Consider the following 19,509-nt stretch of genomic DNA (forward strand, 5'->3'; position numbering starts at 1 on the left):
AATAAATAAATAAAAGAGTATCAATGTTACCTGTTAATGAAATAGTACAGAAAAATGATTATAAAAAATAGTTTAAAATATTATACAAAATCATAATATAATAAATATGGGTAATTTATATTTAATGCATATAAACTGAAAATTTCTTAATATTAGCACAAAAATATTAAACAACCAATTACTTTTGAAATTAATGAAATATAAGAAATTAACATTCCCAACTAACTTTAGATTGTTAGTAAACTAAAAAAAATTCCATAGCAAACAACCCTAAAGAGAATCGAAAATATACTAGTTGAACTAAATAGCAATACAATAACTCCATGTCAATAATTTTTTAATCAATATTTTAGAATTTCATGAGTTCAAATTAATTTACCATTAAACAATTTGTAAATTTTTCTGCATTTTGTTTTAAATAATGGCTTTTTAACTTATAATTAAACTGGTTTTAGTTTATAGAGAAATTAATTTTACTTTTTATCTCAAAAGTATTTATTGAAAAATTTATTCAAATGCGTCCTATATATAATAGATATGAAGTCTTATTAACTATAAAATTAAGAAAATAATGTTGTGAAGAAGTGGTATGTAAACTAAAATAATGTAAAAATGTTTCAAAGGAAAGAAATAAAAAAAGTGGAAAATGAGAACCACATGATTGATGAAGGAGATAAGAATTGAGCACTACATTATTTTGTCTTGGACTTGGATTGCATCCCTTCTTCCCAAAATTGAAAAGGTTAGAATGAGTAGGAGGCAGGTAGTATACGGTGTAAATTAAATTTGGCATCGATTATCACACGACAACTGCTCTGTTACTTAGAATAGCAGCACATGGGTTTGGCAGTGCAAGCCAGGTTTTGGGCATGGAACCCAATTCGAATGCCAAACTGTTCTGCCAATCATAACGAGGGAGTGAATGGAAGGCCATCTCCGGCAGAGGAATTTGCACCACTGGCCACCAAATTTCAGAGGCGTCTTCTTGTGGGCATAGGGTCAGCTTCACTTGTGGCTTTGGGTGCAAACTTTGGAGGCATCACCAGTTTTCTTCTTGGTTTGTCACCACAAAGTGGTCGCAATCTGAAGCTGGACGTCCTTTATCCCATTGGTGGCTACAGCCGTTGCGTTGACACAAAGGAAGGATTTGGTAACTTTTATAAAAGATTCATTATATTAAAAAACAAACCATTGTGTAACAGAAGAGAAAAGAAACACTCATGTTTTTATGTATTTGGATTATCAGAATTCATATTCCCAGCAAATTGGGTGGGAGATCAGACACTGCTGTATCGAGCTGCTAAGAAAAGAGAAATGGAACGATCATTGGATCCTCCTCCCCTGAATGCACGGCGGCGTTCTAACATCAATGAACCGGTTGTTGCATTTGGTCCCCCAGGTTCCACTGGAGAACTCAATGTTAGTGTAATTGTTTCACCTGTTGCTCCAGATTTCTCGTGAGTATGAGCAGTAGAATCTAGTAAATTTCAGATATCTCACTTCAGTTCTACTTTATTAGTTATTTACCGACAAAATGATCGACTATAATGTTAATTGAAAAAGAAAAAGACAATTTTTCACTTTTTCCTTTCAGTGCTAAGTGTTGGGTCTAGAGGCGCATCGAGAAAAAAAAAATGAAAATTTATCAATAGTTTGCCTATCATGAATCACCTGTCTCGTGTGATATGTTTTTCATAAAGTATACTGATTACTAAAAAAAGGTAGATTGACAGCTTGCATATCTAACCTTTTCACTAGGATTGAAGCATTTGGAGGGCCCGATGAGGTTGGAGAAGCAGTGATTCGAAGCATAACAGGATCAGGGCAACGCCCTGACGTGAAGGCCACATTGATAAAATCAAGTTCGAGAGAGGATTCTGTTAGAAATGCCAAATACTACGAACTGGAGTACAGAGTTGAGAGCCTCTCGTTTAGGCGACACAATGTTTCAGTCTGCTGCGCTCGTGGTGGTAGGCTTTTTACTTTAAATGCTCAAGCACCCGAATCAGAGTGGCCAGAGTTGAAGTCAGATTTCTATAGGATTGCTAATTCATTTAGCCTCACAATTTAGTGATTCAAAACGAAGCTTAAATAGGAAATAAGGATCCTTTGTCTCCAAGACCATTTTTTTGAATTGCATGGCTAGAAAACCAAACCAATTTCAGTCTTTTGTGCGATATATGTGGAGTGTCTGCTGCCAGTAGAACCCAAGCATTTCTTAATTTAACAAATAGGACTGAAAAATAAGTTTTAACTTTATATATTACATGTTTCTTTTCCATTTTTTGAAATAAAATACAGATCTGAAGTTTGTCAATATATAATGATTCCCTAACGACTGTAACTATTATACACATTTAAATGATTACCTAGATATTTGATCAAAACTACAGTGAAACATACTAACCGATAGAATATTGCTCAAATACAACTAATGTACATAAGTCCCCCGTTTCCCAACTCATAGACCAAACCGAAAGTGGAAGGTCAAGCACAAGTAATCTGCCTCCGCTTAACCATCTTCTCATAATTCTCAGAAACCATTGCAGTCAAATTAGGGTCTCCATATCCAATCTGGGCGCCAAGTCTGGCAAAACAACAGTTAAACCGTCTCATTATTTTAGGTAGCAATAAGATGTTGGCTTTGGAACAATTATCACAATAAATCAACCAATAAGAAGAGAAACACGATATCCCTAAACCTTAAACCCTTGGAAGAGACCTAACAGGGTCAACTGACCAATTCCAAAATCCATGCAGAAGGAAAGTTAAAGCCACAGGATTAAGAACTCAGTCAAGCAAAACAACTTATTTTCCATTTTTAGTGACGAACGATGGGAGAGAGGGAGAAAGAGAATTAATACATTTGACAAAGACAAGTGAGAAATTTACATACTTTTGGTCAAGTACAAGCTTCTGAACTTCTTTGATGGCTGAACTTGCTGCATATAGAGATATCTTCCCCACCTGCATAAATGTGCAAGTACACGCCAACACCAACGGGTCAACAAAAACTTCATATGAAATCAAGCATTTTAAAAGGAGGAAATAGGATATAAGCAAGTGGCAACTAAAGAGGAAAGCTGATAATTAAATGTAACTTTTCCCTCTTCTGACCTCCAATACTTGAATTTTGGATTCATGTTCATTAGGTAGACAGCGAACTTCCTCTGTCAATCTTACAGCATCGCCCAGGCTTTCCGGGGATAAGAAATCAAGGCCCAGCTGAACATTCGACTGAAATATAAAGACAGCGCACATAGACAAATTTGACCTTGAGTATTCATTATGTTTTTCATTAAACACAAGAATATCCACTTTAATTCATCAAATTTAATATTCAGTGATAATTGTCATATCTGGGTTGTAATGAATTTAGGCTACAACCAACATATATAAGCATTCCACTTCAAAAAGAAAATGCAATATAAATTTAATTAAAGCAGCTTATAAAAACAATTTTAGTCATGGATCAATCAATGCCAAAAATTTTGGTTATAAACCAACCCAAGTAGAAACCAAAAAATGAAGCAAAAATCGTTTACCATATACTTCAAATCACTTGAGTTATGACACTATCAGCCATAGAACAAGACCTCAGTAACTCAGTACATTAAATGTTCATAAAAACTAAATTATATTAATAATGGTATACCCTTTATCAGATCAAAATTCCTTTCTATGAGTAGGATATAAAACTATGAAGGTCGTCAATTTAGTATTAGTAAGTAAGTGAAATAATGAGGTAAAGGAACTCACTTGAACATTCCTTGCTTGGAAAGGGCAACCGGCAGGAACAAATATAGCTTCCCCCAAATTCTGTTCAAATGACCAAGGCTCCACTCCTATTTAGGAAAATAATAATCACATTAAAAAGGAAGGTAAATCAAATTTTTCAGAAATTTGTAGGACTACCCGTAATGAAGCACATCGGTACTAAGTTTCCAATAATAAACACCTAAACAGTACACACGAGAAAATTGCTCTCAGATACCTACATTTAGGCCTTATAAAAGTGCTCGCCATGATTTCTTATACCAGTAAATTTATACAGAAAAAAATGAGTTAGTATAAAAATTAAACATGCAAAACTAGCAAAATTTAAGTAGCTGAATTTATAGGGGTAATATAGTAAATTACATGTTTTTAAAGACAAATCTACCCCTCCTACCCCCCCAACCCACCCAAGTTCCCACAATTCCAAAAAATAAGCAAAGCTTTATTTAGTACTACTTAGGCCTGGTCTCCACTTAATGAGATTTCAACCTCGTAATAAGTGAGTCTTAATGGTTGCACAATATAGACGCTTCACTCAGCCTTTCTAGTCAACCTTTTCTTAGGTAGCCTTTCCCAAGACATTGGCAACCAACATTAATATGCCGCAATTAAAATAGCTTTCTAACACACCATCTCAAGCCCAGGGCTATAGTCATTGAGTGGCAATGTTAATGTCTCAACTCAACAATGCATCTGGGATAGACTCTAATACTATCATAGGATTTTGGCTTAAGACCTAACCCAATTCTACAAAATATACTTGTACAATAAGAATTGCCCAAACTTTACAAGTCCTACTTAGGTCTTATCTATAGTTGATATGAAGACTCAACCCTCCATTAGTCATCTTGGTGATTGCACACTAAGACACTTCACTCAGCCTTTCTAGTCAACAGGTAGCCCTTTTTAGAGACATCACAACCAACTCTAACAGCTGCAATTATGGTTACTTTTCAACAACTTGACTTAAACCTTTGTTAAAAAAATTGATGAGGGGAAAGCAATTAACCCCTTCTAATTCCATTTACCTACAAAACTAGGACAAGAACTCCACTCATTTCTTTAAATTAAAACATTAAATCGACGATTTATGACTATACCTTCCTCCCTCTCACATCAACAAAACATCCTTAAACCTCCAAATATAGCACCAGGAGAATGAGAGGGAACTATTCTCCTCGTATCCACTTCTTAAAAAAATCTTAAACTCCCAAATAAAGGGGAAACATTGTATTCCTCTTCCATCGCTCTCATTACCATAGTTAAAAGAAACTCTACAAGTCAACTTAGTGGGTGCAATGGAGCACCCAAGAGCAAGGCAAGGCCCTCTGTGTAATTCCACTTGTGTCAAACTAATTTATACCACTTCTCTATATAGCTCATGAAAAATTCAGAACAAACAAAGAAAAAAATAAGATCTTACCAAATTCTTCCTTCAACTTTCTTTTATGGTGTTTGTCGAGAAAAATAGCTCCACCATAAAGAGGCCATGCAACCTTGAATCCAGAGAGTATCATCAGAAATAAGAAGAAACAAAACAAGTCAATTAACAAATAAAAAGGAAAGCACTGCAATTTAAAATGTTTTTTTGAAGACTTACAAATTCATTTCCCGCATCACCTGACTTCCCCAATTCCTTCCAATGTATTTTCAAATATTTAGTCAATATTGGAACATCCTGCCGACGAAAAACATCCCAAAGAACTCCAGGATGTGTTTCCTCGGAGACATCTCCATTTTGTGTAGATGGGACTTTAAAATTGACCATATTACCTTCAGCACCAGAATAAATTTCAAATTCTTCATCCATAATTGACTTATTCTGGTTTGAATCCATATCCAGTCCACTACTTTTTGTACCAAGTGATGAATCAAGTGAACTCCCACTTGAAAATATTTGAGGATCCCCATGTGACTCTTTCGCCTCAGATTCCTCATTAGTTTTAGCCTTTTGCATAATTTCAATTTTAGTTCTCTGCCAGTCCTTCAACTTTACTTCATTTGTATGAACCAAAAGGTAAACCTGTTGAAACTCAATAAATTAATTATTTATTACCTCAAATCAATCAAAATTCCATTATTTCACTCTAGACAATATAACAGGGAGATTAGAGAGAGAGAGAAGAAGAGAACTTTAAATTATTAAACACAAATGCACAACATGTAGTGGTGTTTAGGTAAACAATCCACATGTTTAGACATTTGAATTCAAATTGCAGATCATAAATTATCAGTAAACATAAACCAACAACGAAGCATCAAATTGATTTTCTTAATACACTTAAAATTAAAGTTTATATAAAGATGTAATGAGGGTAAAGTACAATACCATGTCACGGATATTAAAGTGGAGATTTGTCACTGAATCACCTCTTCCAAGTTCATCACTAATTCCATAAGCCATATATATCTTGGGTCCTACGTCATTCTGCAAGGAGTAATGAGGCAATTTAGCTGCAACATTGAGAAGGCCCCACTTGGAGTGAATATACTGAAGTAAAGGTAGTTTGCTGATAAACTCAGGTCTTTGGTACAATAGAAATTCTTCAGATGCGCTAGGTGAAGGCCAATCCTTCAATTTCAATAACTGAGGCCAACCATTTTCATGAATGCGCCCTTCGAGGTATCCTTTCATGAACTCAGCCAGCTCAATATCAATCTGTCAATATAAAAATATTAAAATACAGACATAGCGGAGTGATTAGTATAAATGATGAAGCCAAAACACAGTTCAACATAAAACCAATACAATCTCAATCACCAAAAAGACAAGAGGTACAGATGTATGTGTACCTCAGATCCATCTAAGCAATCTATGGCCTTAACCATCCTGTTCTCGTCTTTCGCTTTCTCATCTGTTGTCTCTAGAATCCCCCTCCATATGACCATTGGATCCCAGCTTGAAATGGATGACCCATCAAATACTTGCTTAACAATAATTGGCTCACCAGTTTTCCAGTGCTTTCTAAAATTTCCAATCCCATCAGTTTTGATATCTTCAGATGCAGGACAATAGAGATAATTATCATCACTGGCTTCTCTATGAGAACACTGGCAGAGTCTGAGATCACTCAGCCCGATTTCTGGAGTAGTACCATAGTCGTTACTAATTCTGCAGCCACTAACCATTTCCTCTACATTTTTCACCAACTTTGCTACCCAATTCATCTTGAAAATTCGGCTTAAGTTTAATGAAGAATGGCCACAGCCCCCATACTCCTTAGGGGGACATGGAATACTTTCATTGTCATTGGATCTCCATTGAGGAAATTTACTTAATATATTTTGATCATAAGTTTTAGCTAGCTCTGTCTGGGGTTCTTCATTGCGATCAGCAGTTGCTTCTCGAAGATCTCGACAGCAATTAAGGCACAAATCATATGAGCAATTTGGACAGCGTCGATGATAATCAGTAATAGGTATCCTACAGAAATTGCTGCAAGAAGAAAATCAAAATAAATAATGATTCCTACACTATCTATGAATAAGGAACAGGTGCTTGATGCGTCAGCACCCAGTAAAATCAACCATTCTACAAAATTTGTTACAAATGTACCAGCACATCTGCTCATCTGTGTTGAATTTTATTCTCGGAAGATCTATTTCAGCACCTGAGAGAGACGCATTTTTATAACATCATCAAATGCTCATCACCCCACAAAGAAAAACAACATAGACAACCAATCACCACTAACAGCACAAAGCAAACCAAATAAACTTTAAAATGGACCTTACCACGCAGCTTCTTTTCAAGTTCAACTTCAAAACACTGTTCACGGTGGATCTGCTTTACCACAGGAAGCACCGACGATAGCAAGACATGAAGATACTGTAACTTATCCAGAACAGGTATCTCGCGTATCCGAACCTTAATCCCAGAAAAACCAGAAAATCACTAACAGGAAAAAAATCTACACATGCTAACACTTTAAAAGGCATGCCTCATCAAATTTTAAGGTCCAATTTGGATAATAGAAGCCCCCATAAGCACCTTTAGGAGAAGGAAATAAGGTAAGTTGGACGGAGCTTCTCTTAGAAGCTAAAATCCACCTATGCACTTAACTTTGTTAGATGTTTTCTTATTTTACTCCTCCAAAAGTTAAAATGCATAAGTTAATTTTAGCTGATAGAAGAAGCTTATCTCAGTTTAGCAGCTAATGATCTTCTTTCATAGTGTTAATGAGAAATTTATTCAAACGGAATTTTAAATTTGAAACAAACAAAAATACCTTAATAGAATTATCACTCCGCAAGCAAGTCTTGCAATTACATATACCACGGCAAGCAGGACATATCCTCTGAATTTCATCCAACGAAATGTCCGAGTACCTAAAAACAAGTAAACCATAACTAACAATGACAATATAACTGAAAGAGTTATTATCCCTTGTCATAACTAAAATTCCATGCTCACCATGCTGATATACAGCTATCACAGTATCCCCTCCTGTCACATCTTAAGCACCAAGTAACTCTATCTCGGTCATTCCTCCGGCACTGATGACAAGTCTGCCCGCCGGTGTCTTCAGAAGAACCAGAGGTTCCGTCGGAATATTCCTGCTACACAACACAACTTTCCAAATTCAGCACAGTACACTACACTTGCATCAAAATCACCCACCCAAACAGAACCCAAAATGAACTCACAGTAGTGGCATTAGCATCCAAGCTCCTTCGCGATCTTTTGCGCGAGGAGTCCGGCGGGGAATCATAGGAGACCCAATTGTCTTCTTCATAGAGCGCCACATCAGCATCCGCATCCGCATCCGCATCCGCATCCACATCCACATCCACATCCGCATCCACATCCACATCCGCATCCACATCCACATCCGCATCCGCATCCGCATCCACATCCACCTCGTCATGAGCATGTCTCGCAGAGGAGGCTCTTCGCGCGTCACGCTCGGGCGTGTAACGAAACTGGTTCTTCGAGAGCTTCTTCTGCGAAAGGCTTATAGCGGAGAGAGGAACGTCGAAATCGTCGCTCTTACTCTCCAAATAAACATCAGACTCGTTCAGCGACTGCGACTTCCTCTTGGCTTTCTTGAGGTTGGCCCTCATTGCGGAATTCGCGGCGCGCTTCTTCGCCTGGATGTAGTGCTTCTCGCACACCGTCTTGTCCGGCATCGACATGGCCGTGCAACGCCACTGCTTTCCGTCTGACCTCTTGCACCGCAAGTCGTCCGGAATTCCCGCCGCATTGTCCTCGCCGTTGGTCGATCGCGCGTGATCCATTCAAAGAGGAACCCTAACTGAGCGGTAGCGCGAAGCACGAGGAGACGAAAACAAACCCTATCTGAAAGAGGAATTGAATTGCGAGTGAGTTGAACGTGTTAGGGGCCGTGGCGGTGGAATTGGTCGGAGATTGAGGTTGAAGCGGCGGCGGGCGGCGGCTAGTGCTGGAAAGTAGACAGAGAGAGATAAAGAAAGAGTTGCGTTGTGAGATAAGCATCGAAAAAGCTTACATAATACATTCAGTAAACGATGGAAGGCCTGAGAGAGGGTGATCCCTTCGTGCGTCTGCAACTCGAACGGTAAAAATTTTAATTAAGTTTTTTGCTTTTTTAAACATATTACTTTTCGAATATTGGAAGGGAAGACTCAATTATTCCTTATAACTTATCTATAATATAATCATTTATAATTCAATAATAATTTAAATCATTTTACAAAATATAATGTAAAACTTGTTATGCTCCTTGCCTTGGAAATCATGTTATGATTTAATATTATCAGTAACAACTTTTCTATGATTTCTTCATAAATAATCATGTATAATTTTATGAGTCTAAATTTTTTTATACTGTTAATTAATTAAAAATTATCTTAAGTATAATTTGCAAATTTATTATTTTTAAAGTTAAAAAACCTTTTATGTATTTTTTTTATGGATAAATATTTTTTTATAACACTTTTATTTTATTTCATAAAAAGACTCAAACATTTCTTTTTATTTATTAATCTTTCATTATTGGTAAAGTGTATAATCTTTAAAGAATTTGTGTTTCTGTTTATTTGTTATTTTCAGTTTAAATTTGTGTACATAAAAAAACAGTTATAATAGAGTAGAACTACAAAATCTAAAACTATTAGAAAAATATTTATGATAATAAATAACGTAAAAACAAGTAAAAAATATTGCTTATGGATATTTTTAATTCTCTATTTTTTTAACCCATCATAATCACACTTTTAAAACAAATGATAATCCCTCTCTTTCAATCTTAATATCAAGGATTTTGAGCCCCATTTATTTCATAAAAAATAGTGTAAATACATGATAACAAGTTTAATGTGATGGGAAAGGGAAATCAAAATGTCAATTTATTTGTTACATTACTAAAATTTTATTGTGTTTAACATTAAAAACTTCTTGAGGTGTCAAGTGTCAAATAAATTAAAAGTGATAACTTAATATATATATATATATATATATATATATATATATATATATATATTGCTAATATATAAGTATGAGATGTCTCCATAATTGTTTAGAGGTTATTATACAAGGTAATTTAAACAGACTATAGAGTCGAACTTATTTTACACTATATAACTAGAATAGAAAATAAATATATAATAATAGGTTAAGATAAATATTTTAGAGGTTAGATTATAATAAGGATTTGAATATTTAGTTGTAAGTTGAATTTAAACTATACTTAAAACAAAATTGAGGGTGAACTTGAAGAAGAATAGAAGTGTTAATAACATGAAAAGAAATTTCATTTTCGTTACAGCATTTAAAGCTCTCCATTATTCTTCTTTTTCCATCATTTTCTTTCTTTCACCTAAAACAAACTTAAGTTTTCACCCTCCCTTTATTGATTTAAGGCTACAAGTCAATAAAGTCAACATTTAGAACATTAATCTTAATTGTTGTTTTCGGTAAGTTTTTATCATTTTTATTTTGTCCTATTGGTGAGTGCATGCATGTTAGAATTTTTGGGAATATGAGAGTTTCTAAGTTTGAACTAAATTTAATGGTGATTGCTGGTTTAAGTTAGGGTTTTGAACTGTCTAAAGAAGTCTTTTAGGGTTTTGCTACATACTCCACACCGAAGTTGTAATTTTTTATATTGCAAGGAGGATTAAGATGAAGGATAACTTCAATTTTTTAGTTTTTAACTTCAATTTTGTTTATAAATGATATTTTTTTGATAAAATTAAGATTCCTGGACGTGCAAACTTATGAATTACATTGTTTGCTTTTTAGAAAATATGTGAAAGCTTGGTGAATAAAATTATATATTTTAAAAATGAAGATTTGACCATATTTGTGATTCTTCTTTTGTTTTGAGTATAGTTAGTGTTTTGTAATCCACAAGGACCAAATTTGTAATTAAAAGCTTGAAGAAAATAACTATTGTTGGATTTACGATGATTTCATGAAGTAAATTATTATTATAAGTTGTGAATGTTCAAAATCAAAAGTTTCTCTACTATAATTTTTTTAGTTTTTATTCCATTTCTACACCTTGTTTATTTTTTTTAGGTTTTATAATTTCTGAATTATACAATAAACAAATAAAAACACGGTCACCACCAATAAAAATACCATAAAATTTATCTCAATCACCAATATTCATCACAAATAACCACCACCATTTAAAAAAAGAAGGAGAACACACCTCACTCTTCATCTTACTCGAAAGAATATTATTATTAAAATTAAAGAAAAATATGGAGCGGTAGGAGGAAGAATTTGTCTTCAAATAATGCATCTTTTTGCATTCAATGTTTTTTAAAAAGATAGAAAGATACAAAATGAGGTTGCTTTGAAAAAAAAAAAGTGACTAAGAGAGAGCCTGAAAAGAAAAAAGAGTAACAAGTGTATCATGCAAATCTTTACAAACAAACTAGCTTGAATTAGAAGTTTTATTTTATGTAACTAAATATCCATTAAAATTTTCTTGTGTCGTTGTCCACCTCATCTAATGTACCTATTAATTATTATTAGTGGAAGTGATGTATATCATTATATGTCATGAATGATATGAATCAATTTTTTTTACAACAGCTTTTAACCTCACTAATAATTAAACTCATAACACGCTTTCAACGATACTCATATTAACATAATAAAATAAAAACATATTCCCTTTATAACAGTTTAAGAATCTTTTAAAAAGTAAAAGTCTACCAACGACTAATAAGTAAAAAAGAACATTATCATCTAATAACAAATCATTATTCATAAATTTTTATTTTAATAATACCATCAATGAAGATAAACTGTTTTATATTAAAAAAACTTAATTGTAAAAGTTTCTTAGAACATATATTTAAATTATTAAAGCACCTTTTCAATTATAGTAACAACAAAGGTATATTTATTCTTGTAATATATTTTCGTTTTGATCCTTAAAGAAATTCAAGTCATTGAATAAAATTATTTTGTTCTCATATTTTATTTTAATCATTGCAAAATACTCTTTTTTTTTGTTTTCATCTTTTAATATATATAGATATCCACCTTTAGTTCATCTCCTTTTTTTCCAAAGAGACTAACTCAATCAATAAAATACTATTGGGACTTCAAAAAGACAAGAGATTTTGAAGGAATGCGAAATGATAATTTCAATAAGCCAGATTTGATTTTGTAATGAAAAATACTAACTTTAGGTCCTACACGGTATAAAGGGAATAACAATTCTAATACTTTTACTATTTTTGAGTTAGGATATTTGGAACTAAATTACAACAAAGCCTGCTATAAGGCTTTGTGGGAAAAGGGTAAATCAATTAAATACCCTTATTCTTTTTGCGTTTTTGTCTATATCACTGCTAGGCAGTTTCTTCCTGCACCCCCACATTTTTCTTACGGCACCCCCACAAAGCTGCACAAAGACAAAAGTGTGCCTATATAAATTGTACCTTTTTTTTTTGTATTCTGGATTATGAAATCCAGTAAATTTTTGGATTGGCACTTCCGGTAAATTTTCGGATTGGCGCATCCGGTAATCTCCCAGATTGATGCTTCCGGTAGTACATGAATGATAGTGTTAATCGTAAATAAAAAATGCAAAACTTTCATAATTGAAAAAATCATTCCGGATCCGCCAATCCATATTCAAAATATACTTTCTGGATTCAGAAATCCATAATTGAAAAAAATCATTCCAGATCCACCAATCCGTAATAAAAAATAGGCTTCCGAATTCAGCAATCTGGAAATCAATAATTTATACAAACTTTGCTTCCGGAACGCCCCCTCATTCCGAATGCAACATGATTCACTTCCGGATTGATGAATCCGTAACACACTCTCAGATCCCGAAATTATGGGGTCAGTTTTGGAATTTACAAAATTGTGAGGGTGCAGGAAGAAAAATGTAAGGGTGCAGGAAGAAACTGCCTCAATGCTATTGTTGCCATCGCTTCCACCAGTCTTCCTAACTTTGTGCGGTCTTTTTGATGCCCGACCAATATGTATAAAAGTCAGAATACAGAATAAGCTAAAAGAAAGTAACAACTAACGACATATTCAACATTATCTTTAGATCAGTGCAACATTGTATTTATATTTTATATATGCATCCACAAGTGTTTTTGTCAATCCTTTGTTTCCCTCCTCTCCAAAAGTCGCCTTTTCTCTTACCCTTCCCCGTTAACGATTCAAAATTGGCATAAAAGGTAAAATTGATGATAAAAGGTTGATCATACCAAAGCCTTCAAAGGGTCTCCATCTTTTCTTAATTTTTTCTTGGGTCCTTTGCGGCGTTTATTATTATTTCCTATTGCATCCCTTGCAAGTTTAACCATTTCCCTTGCCTCTTTCGTTGGTTTCTCTAATAGGTAGTCAGGAACATCACGTAGGTGCGGAGGTGGCTCATTCTTGCTCAAAATTTTGTCATACTTCAGTAGATCTGCTCAAATATGATTTCGATCCTTTAAATTCAACTTCAATATTAACAGCAACAAAGCCTTATCCAATCAGCAAGCACAATAAATGTCAATGACATATTTAACAATAATATCTACCAATTACATTACCTAGGTCTCTTGGATTAGTCTCAAAATGGGCTTTCAACCTTAAAAAAAAACACAGGTATGCAACAATAATTAGAACGGGAATAAAATTAAGATCATAGTTAAAGACCTCAATAATACACCAAATGATATACCCAGTACTCACTTTTCAGAGTTCAAAATTTCATTCCTCAAATCTTGGGCTCGTGACTCTCGGACAGCAATTCTAGTTACACTCTTGGCAACATCCTGCAAGAGAAAGTCAACCATAGCATATCCTGCAAGAGAAACTCATTGTGGCCTATTAGATATCAAATCAGACCTGGGCCCTAATGAGTGATAACCATGATATATGACACAATGGGTTGGTATTGTTTCCTCATTTACCAGTGCAGTTATTCACAATGAGTTTTATAGAAAAATGCTAACCTTAGTTTTGAGTTATATTTATATTTTTGAATGAGTTCTCAAGAGGAAGCATTGACTTTATATGGTGATTTATCTTGTATCTGATATTTCTTTCTCCTTTTGTTACCATAAATTCATATTTGAATTTGAAAACTCATGCAATGTTTGTTTATCTGTTCTGACTACTGTGTTTACTAAGCTCTTAATAAGACTCCATGACTCACATTTCCTTTCTCCTTTTCCTCTCTCATATTGCCAAGTAGATTATTCCTGGGCTTGGCAGGTTTGTCCAGGAGTTCTCTCATAAAAAAATATGCACTCTATCAAGAAACTATCCAAAAAGAAGAAGCTTAAGCTATAAAATGAAGTATCATGAATGGTTTTACTTCTACCACAAACTTTAGGCAAAAGTCCTATGGGCTTGATGTGATGACAATGCATCAGACCACAAGAAATGTCATACACATTAACATGTACCTAAAGTTGAACACCAATCAAGTGAATGTTTATGAATAGTTATACATCAAACACATACCTTTTCCAAGAATAGTTTCAATCTGAAACTCATGTCTATGGTATTAGTGAATATCAGAACTTTCTTTTGGACCAACCCCAACTTCAACACAGCAAGGATGTAAAGTAACTTATCACTGGCAGAACATGAAATTTGACACAAATATTTAATGAAAACAGTTAAAACCTGATCAATTCCATAGAAAAATCAGAAAGATACAACCATAAATGAAAAAAAAATTATTATACAAGTTGATTGCTTTCAAACATGCTCTAGGAAGAAAAATAACATCAGACATTAAATTCATAAAACAACCTTGAAATATTCTTCGGATCACTAAACCAAATAACATTTTTTATTTTTAAAGTGTTAAAATCCTTCTCACTCCAAATCTAAATTTTCCTTGCTATAATGGTTCATTTCCTTCTAATAGCAATGAAGAAGAGAGATCCCAAACAGAGAAAACCAATAAACCGCCCTTCTCTATAGAAAGAAATTAGGCAATATTTTTGAAGAAAAAACGAAGAATTAACTAAACTGCAATTAAGTTCATAATGGCAAAAAAAGACAGATAGAAATATATTACCCAGAACTGCTGAACATTTTTAGGAATGATCTCTTCCTTGTTATTTCCCACTTCAGGCAAAGTCAAAATAAATGGGTTGTGCAGAATCAACTTCTTTAGTTTGTCAACATATGCACTGCAAACAGTACATTATAATTAAAAGGCAATAGATGCCCTAAAATAATGTCATGAAATGATTAATGAGAATACACAGGAAAACGCTTTACTAGTGAAACTTCACAGAAATAATATTTTATTTAATGTGTAACTAACATACAATATGATATACAAATGTGCAAGGAAAATCACCATGCTTATTCTCAGTTTCATATGATGAAGATACAACAAACAAGCACATCCTTACATAGGGGACAAAAATGAAGCTGATAACACTGGTGCAAGCTACACTCACTCACACTATTGAATAAATTTTTACTAGCTAATTTTATCCCTAATATATGAATATGTGCAAAAAAATTAGATTAATCCAAATGTATTTCATATCTCATTTATACACAGAAAGTAATGTAATAAGTATTTATATATATATATGTGTGTGTGTGTGTGTGAGAGAATCTAAAGAACTCATATCGTTCTGCAAATTTTAGAAAATTTGACATAAATAATGTAGGTAATAAAATGCTATAATCCAATGGCCAGATTAATTGAAAATAGTTTATGTAAATCTGTTGTTGGTGTAAAAGTAAGTGTAACTCATGGGTGTGAACTAATATGATGATATAATTCAATGATCAGGTCAATGAAAATTGCATTTTATGTAAAGCTATTAATAGTGTGAAACTCATTATTGAGAACAAATTACACGTTATATAGGCACACATATATAAAGAGAGGGATTTGAAAATGACAGGAAACGTGACAAATATCATAAGTGGAAGAAACATCATAAATAACACACCTTGATGTTGCAGACATAAGAAGACACTGGCAACTTCTGGAAACATGAGGGTGTAAAAGCTTTTATATCCTTTTCATACCCATATGACAGTAGAAGATCTGCCTGAAAACATTATTTTGAACATTGAACACGTCACAAAATACTACTTCTCCGACCCTGAACTTCTTCTCACAGCAACAAATTCCTACCATCACATGAACACAGTAACACAGTAAATTTATCACAACAACAAAGCCATGGAGTTTAGGGCGCGCAAGCACAAACCTGAATCCTTGCGCGGAGGTGGCGATGGCGGACCCGAGAGTGAGCGTTAGTTCCGTGAGAGGACAGATGCGTTAGGGTTTCGTAAGAGGACAGAGGCATTAGGGTTTCCTGAGAGGACATAGACGTGTTAGGGTTTCGTGTGGAGCAATGAAAGAGGAGTTAGGGTTTGTTTCGTGTGAAGCATAGAGAGGGAAGAGATGGTAGGGGTGTGGAGCAGAGAGAGGGAAGAGACGTTAAGGGTGTGGAGCAGAGAGAGAGGGAAGAGGTGTTAGGGTTTGGTTTCCAAACTCAAACTAAATTTTCAAAAAAAATTTATTTTAAAGGAAAAGTAAGTTTTCAAAAAAAAATCCAATTTTAAAGTGAAAGCAAGTTTAAAAAAAAAATAATGAGAAATGGTGTATGGAGGAAAAAAACCTGGGAACTTTTTTTTTGGAAGGATAATTGGGACAGTTAAAAATGACATATTATACTAAAATGACGTATTATACAAATATAATTGTGGCAGTTAGTTAAATGACATATTATACTGAAAATTGTGGCGGTTATTAATAACCGCCATAATAAAATTGCCATTTTTTACACTGTTTTTTGTAGTGACACATCACAAAATACTAACCAAAGATTGTTCATCAGCTACTTGAGTTGTTATTAATAACTTAGACCATAAACCAAAGCGTGAAAACTCAACACATTTGCAAATGCTCTGTGAATATAATTCAACTTTAAAAAAATGCTAGTTGTTTCAGAAATAGACAACAGCTAATAAACAAAGATTCTAAACAAACAATTCACTGCATCTGGTTTCACCTCATCAAGAACAAGAGTTTCAAGCGATTCGCTAATGGATTCCGCCTTAAGTATGCCACCGGACAAACACTTCGCTACGCAAGTAGGAGTGGAGATCAAAATATCAGGAGGTCCAGTCAATGCTGCCCACTGCAAACCCAATTCAGAGACAATTACAACAAAGCACATTCTAAACAAATTGTAAACATAAATAGAACATCCACATGTGCAGCAGATGAAAAAAACTAACTTCCTCCCTAATCGATAACAACAAACAAAATTCTAGAAAACATAACCAACCAAGTCATTGGCAAGCATGTTGCTATTCAGCTGCACAACTTTCAGTTTAACTCTGCATAACTCAACCAGCGACAACACTTCCGTATACACCTGAATTTATGGATGGAAAGAAATAACACGAAATTAAATTATATAACTCTTTTAAAAAAAAGTATGACAAAAATCGAAACAAGCTAACACACCTGTTGACTGAGTTCGCAAGTAGGGACAAGAACAAAAGCATTGGGCGCCAACTTCTTCCGATCAGCCCTAACGGTAAAAAGTTTTTGAAGCAACAAGAGAATATATGCTAAGGTCTTTCCAGAACCTGTTTTGGCGCGTGCAACCACGTCCTTGCCTTCCTGGAAACAGAGAGTGAACAAGTTTAGGTTGAAGTGAAGTTGAATGGTGAATAGCGAAAGTGAAGTTTGAAAAAAGCATAACCAAAATGAGTGGAATAGCGACGCCCTGAATTGGAGTGGGTTCCGCAATCCCTTTCTTGTGTAAGGCGCAAAGTAGATGAGCGTCCATGCCGAGCTCTTCGAAGCTTTGGTCCTCTGCTTCTTTTTTTCTCTTCTTATTCGCCAATGCTTTCTTTCAACTTGGTTTCCACCATCACGAGTCGGCTACCGTTGAAAGTTTGAATGTAACAATGGTTCATAATACGATGCCACAACGAGGCCAATTTTTGAATGCCGGTGGTTTGAGTTTCGCACACCTGCAGCTGCCTTTTGTTTAGGTATTCAGAACGAGACACGCTTTCTTCATTCTAACTCCCAAGCAATGGGCATCAGACATAGGTGGTTTTATGACCATCATAGGGCTTTTTTTTGTTTTTACCAAAATGGGGTCGTTTTCAAAAAAATTACAAATATGGGCAAGTTGTGTCAACTTGGCACGACTTCTGCATATAAAGTCGTGCCAAGTTGGCACGACTTTGTCACGTCAGCCTGAAGTCGTGCCAAGTTGGCACGACTTCTGCCACGTCAACCCCTGAAGTCGTGTCAACTTGGCACGACTTTGTCCACGTCATATATATATATATATATATATATATATATATATATATATATTTATTTTTTATTTTTTATTTTATTTTCTTATTTAGATATTGACTAGTAAGTTATGTAATGTTTAAAATTAATTTGATACTTAATTTTCTAAGGGTGTTAGTTTTAAGCAATAAAAAAATGAATAATTGTGTATGGATCATGTTTGACGATAATGTAATATATTAATTTGGTTATTAGATTAATAAAAAATATGAAAAACAAAAAAAATGTTTATATTGCAGAACTGAAGGTCACAATAAAAGTAATTGTCCGCACAAACAAGCTTGATAATAAAATTCAATTTCAAGTTTGATTATTAATTTTCTCATTTTCTTTACCTAAGTATTTATACCTTCATAAAAAAATTATTTATCAAATTAATTTCAAATATTACATAACTTATAATTTTAATTATCATTAAATAATTATAATATATATTTATTTAAAAACAAAAAAAAATTAAAAAAAAATATGATGTGGACAAAGTCGTGCCAACTTGACACGACTTCAGGTTGACGTGACAGAAGTCGTGCCAAGTTGACACGACTTTAGACTGATGTGGTAAAGTCGTGTCAACTTGGCACGACTTCTACATATGAAGTCGTGTTAAGTTGGCACGACTTGCCCCATATTTGTAATTTTTTTGACAACGACCCCATTTTGATAAAAACAAAATAAAAAGACCCCATGATGGTCATAAAACCGACATAGGTAGTACAATGCGTGATCAGGCCCAGACCCAATATACATAAGCGATTGTTTTCTCCACCCTATGACTTTTGAACCGATATTTATGTAAAATAATAAAATTCCTTTTACTTAATCTCTATTTTGAAATACATTTTTAGATGGCTGATGATATTTTGACATCCTTCTTCAACTTACACCCACAAAAAAAATATTAATATTTATAATAAAAAAAATAAAAAATAAAAAGAAATAACTTTTTAATGAAAATATAGGTAAA

At 34.0% G+C, this 19,509-nt stretch overlaps 2 protein-coding genes, 1 long non-coding RNA gene and 1 pseudogene across 13 annotated transcripts; 1 reads left to right on the forward strand and 3 right to left on the reverse strand.

Moving 5' to 3' along the window:
- Positions 1-659: 659 nt before the first annotated feature.
- LOC137830025 (Photosystem II reaction center PsbP family protein) lies at positions 660-2,159 on the forward strand. 2 transcript variants are annotated; one of them, XM_068637108.1, is made up of 3 exons: positions 660-1,150; positions 1,247-1,457; positions 1,759-2,159. In XM_068637108.1, exons 1-3 carry the CDS (start codon positions 838-840, stop codon positions 2,069-2,071), a joined length of 837 nt encoding a protein of 278 aa, XP_068493209.1. In that variant the 5' UTR covers positions 660-837; the 3' UTR covers positions 2,072-2,159. The 2 variants fall into 2 exon arrangements, with proteins under 2 accessions (XP_068493209.1, XP_090161529.1); XM_090305403.1 differs by having other exon boundaries at positions 703-1,150; positions 1,247-1,419.
- A 78-nt stretch (positions 2,160-2,237) lies between these two features.
- LOC137830024 (JmjC domain protein JMJ24) lies at positions 2,238-9,360 on the reverse strand. 10 transcript variants are annotated; one of them, XR_016523554.1, is made up of 15 exons: positions 9,253-9,316; positions 8,425-9,179; positions 8,192-8,337; positions 8,007-8,106; positions 7,513-7,645; positions 7,334-7,388; positions 6,571-7,213; positions 6,312-6,436; positions 6,107-6,205; positions 5,378-5,800; positions 5,201-5,273; positions 3,760-3,845; positions 3,118-3,237; positions 2,897-2,967; positions 2,238-2,587 (listed from the first exon to the last, which is right to left on the reverse strand). XR_016523554.1 is itself a non-coding variant. In XM_068637106.2 (14 exons), exons 2-14 carry the CDS (start codon positions 9,013-9,015, stop codon positions 2,488-2,490), a joined length of 2,871 nt encoding a protein of 956 aa, XP_068493207.2. In that variant the 5' UTR covers positions 9,016-9,179; positions 9,246-9,360; the 3' UTR covers positions 2,238-2,487. The 10 variants fall into 10 exon arrangements, 6 of the variants coding, with proteins under 6 accessions (XP_068493207.2, XP_090161528.1, XP_068493208.2 ...); XR_016523553.1 differs by having other exon boundaries at positions 9,246-9,316; XR_016523552.1 differs by lacking the exon at positions 9,253-9,316 and having other exon boundaries at positions 8,425-9,243.
- Positions 9,361-13,525: 4,165 nt separating this feature from the next.
- LOC137828203 (uncharacterized) lies at positions 13,526-13,993 on the reverse strand. Its single transcript, XR_016523417.1, has 3 exons — positions 13,922-13,993; positions 13,780-13,817; positions 13,526-13,652 (listed from the first exon to the last, which is right to left on the reverse strand). It is a non-coding gene; the product is annotated as an uncharacterized LOC137828203 (long non-coding RNA).
- A 587-nt stretch (positions 13,994-14,580) lies between these two features.
- LOC137828204 (DEAD-box ATP-dependent RNA helicase 16-like) lies at positions 14,581-18,306 on the reverse strand (annotated as a pseudogene).
- Positions 18,307-19,509: the final 1,203 nt, after the last annotated feature.

The sequence above is a fragment of the Phaseolus vulgaris genome, chromosome 7, assembly GCF_051622355.1.
Source record: "Phaseolus vulgaris cultivar YP4 chromosome 7, ASM5162235v1, whole genome shotgun sequence".
In the NCBI taxonomy this organism is placed as follows: Eukaryota; Viridiplantae; Streptophyta; class Magnoliopsida; order Fabales; family Fabaceae; genus Phaseolus; species Phaseolus vulgaris.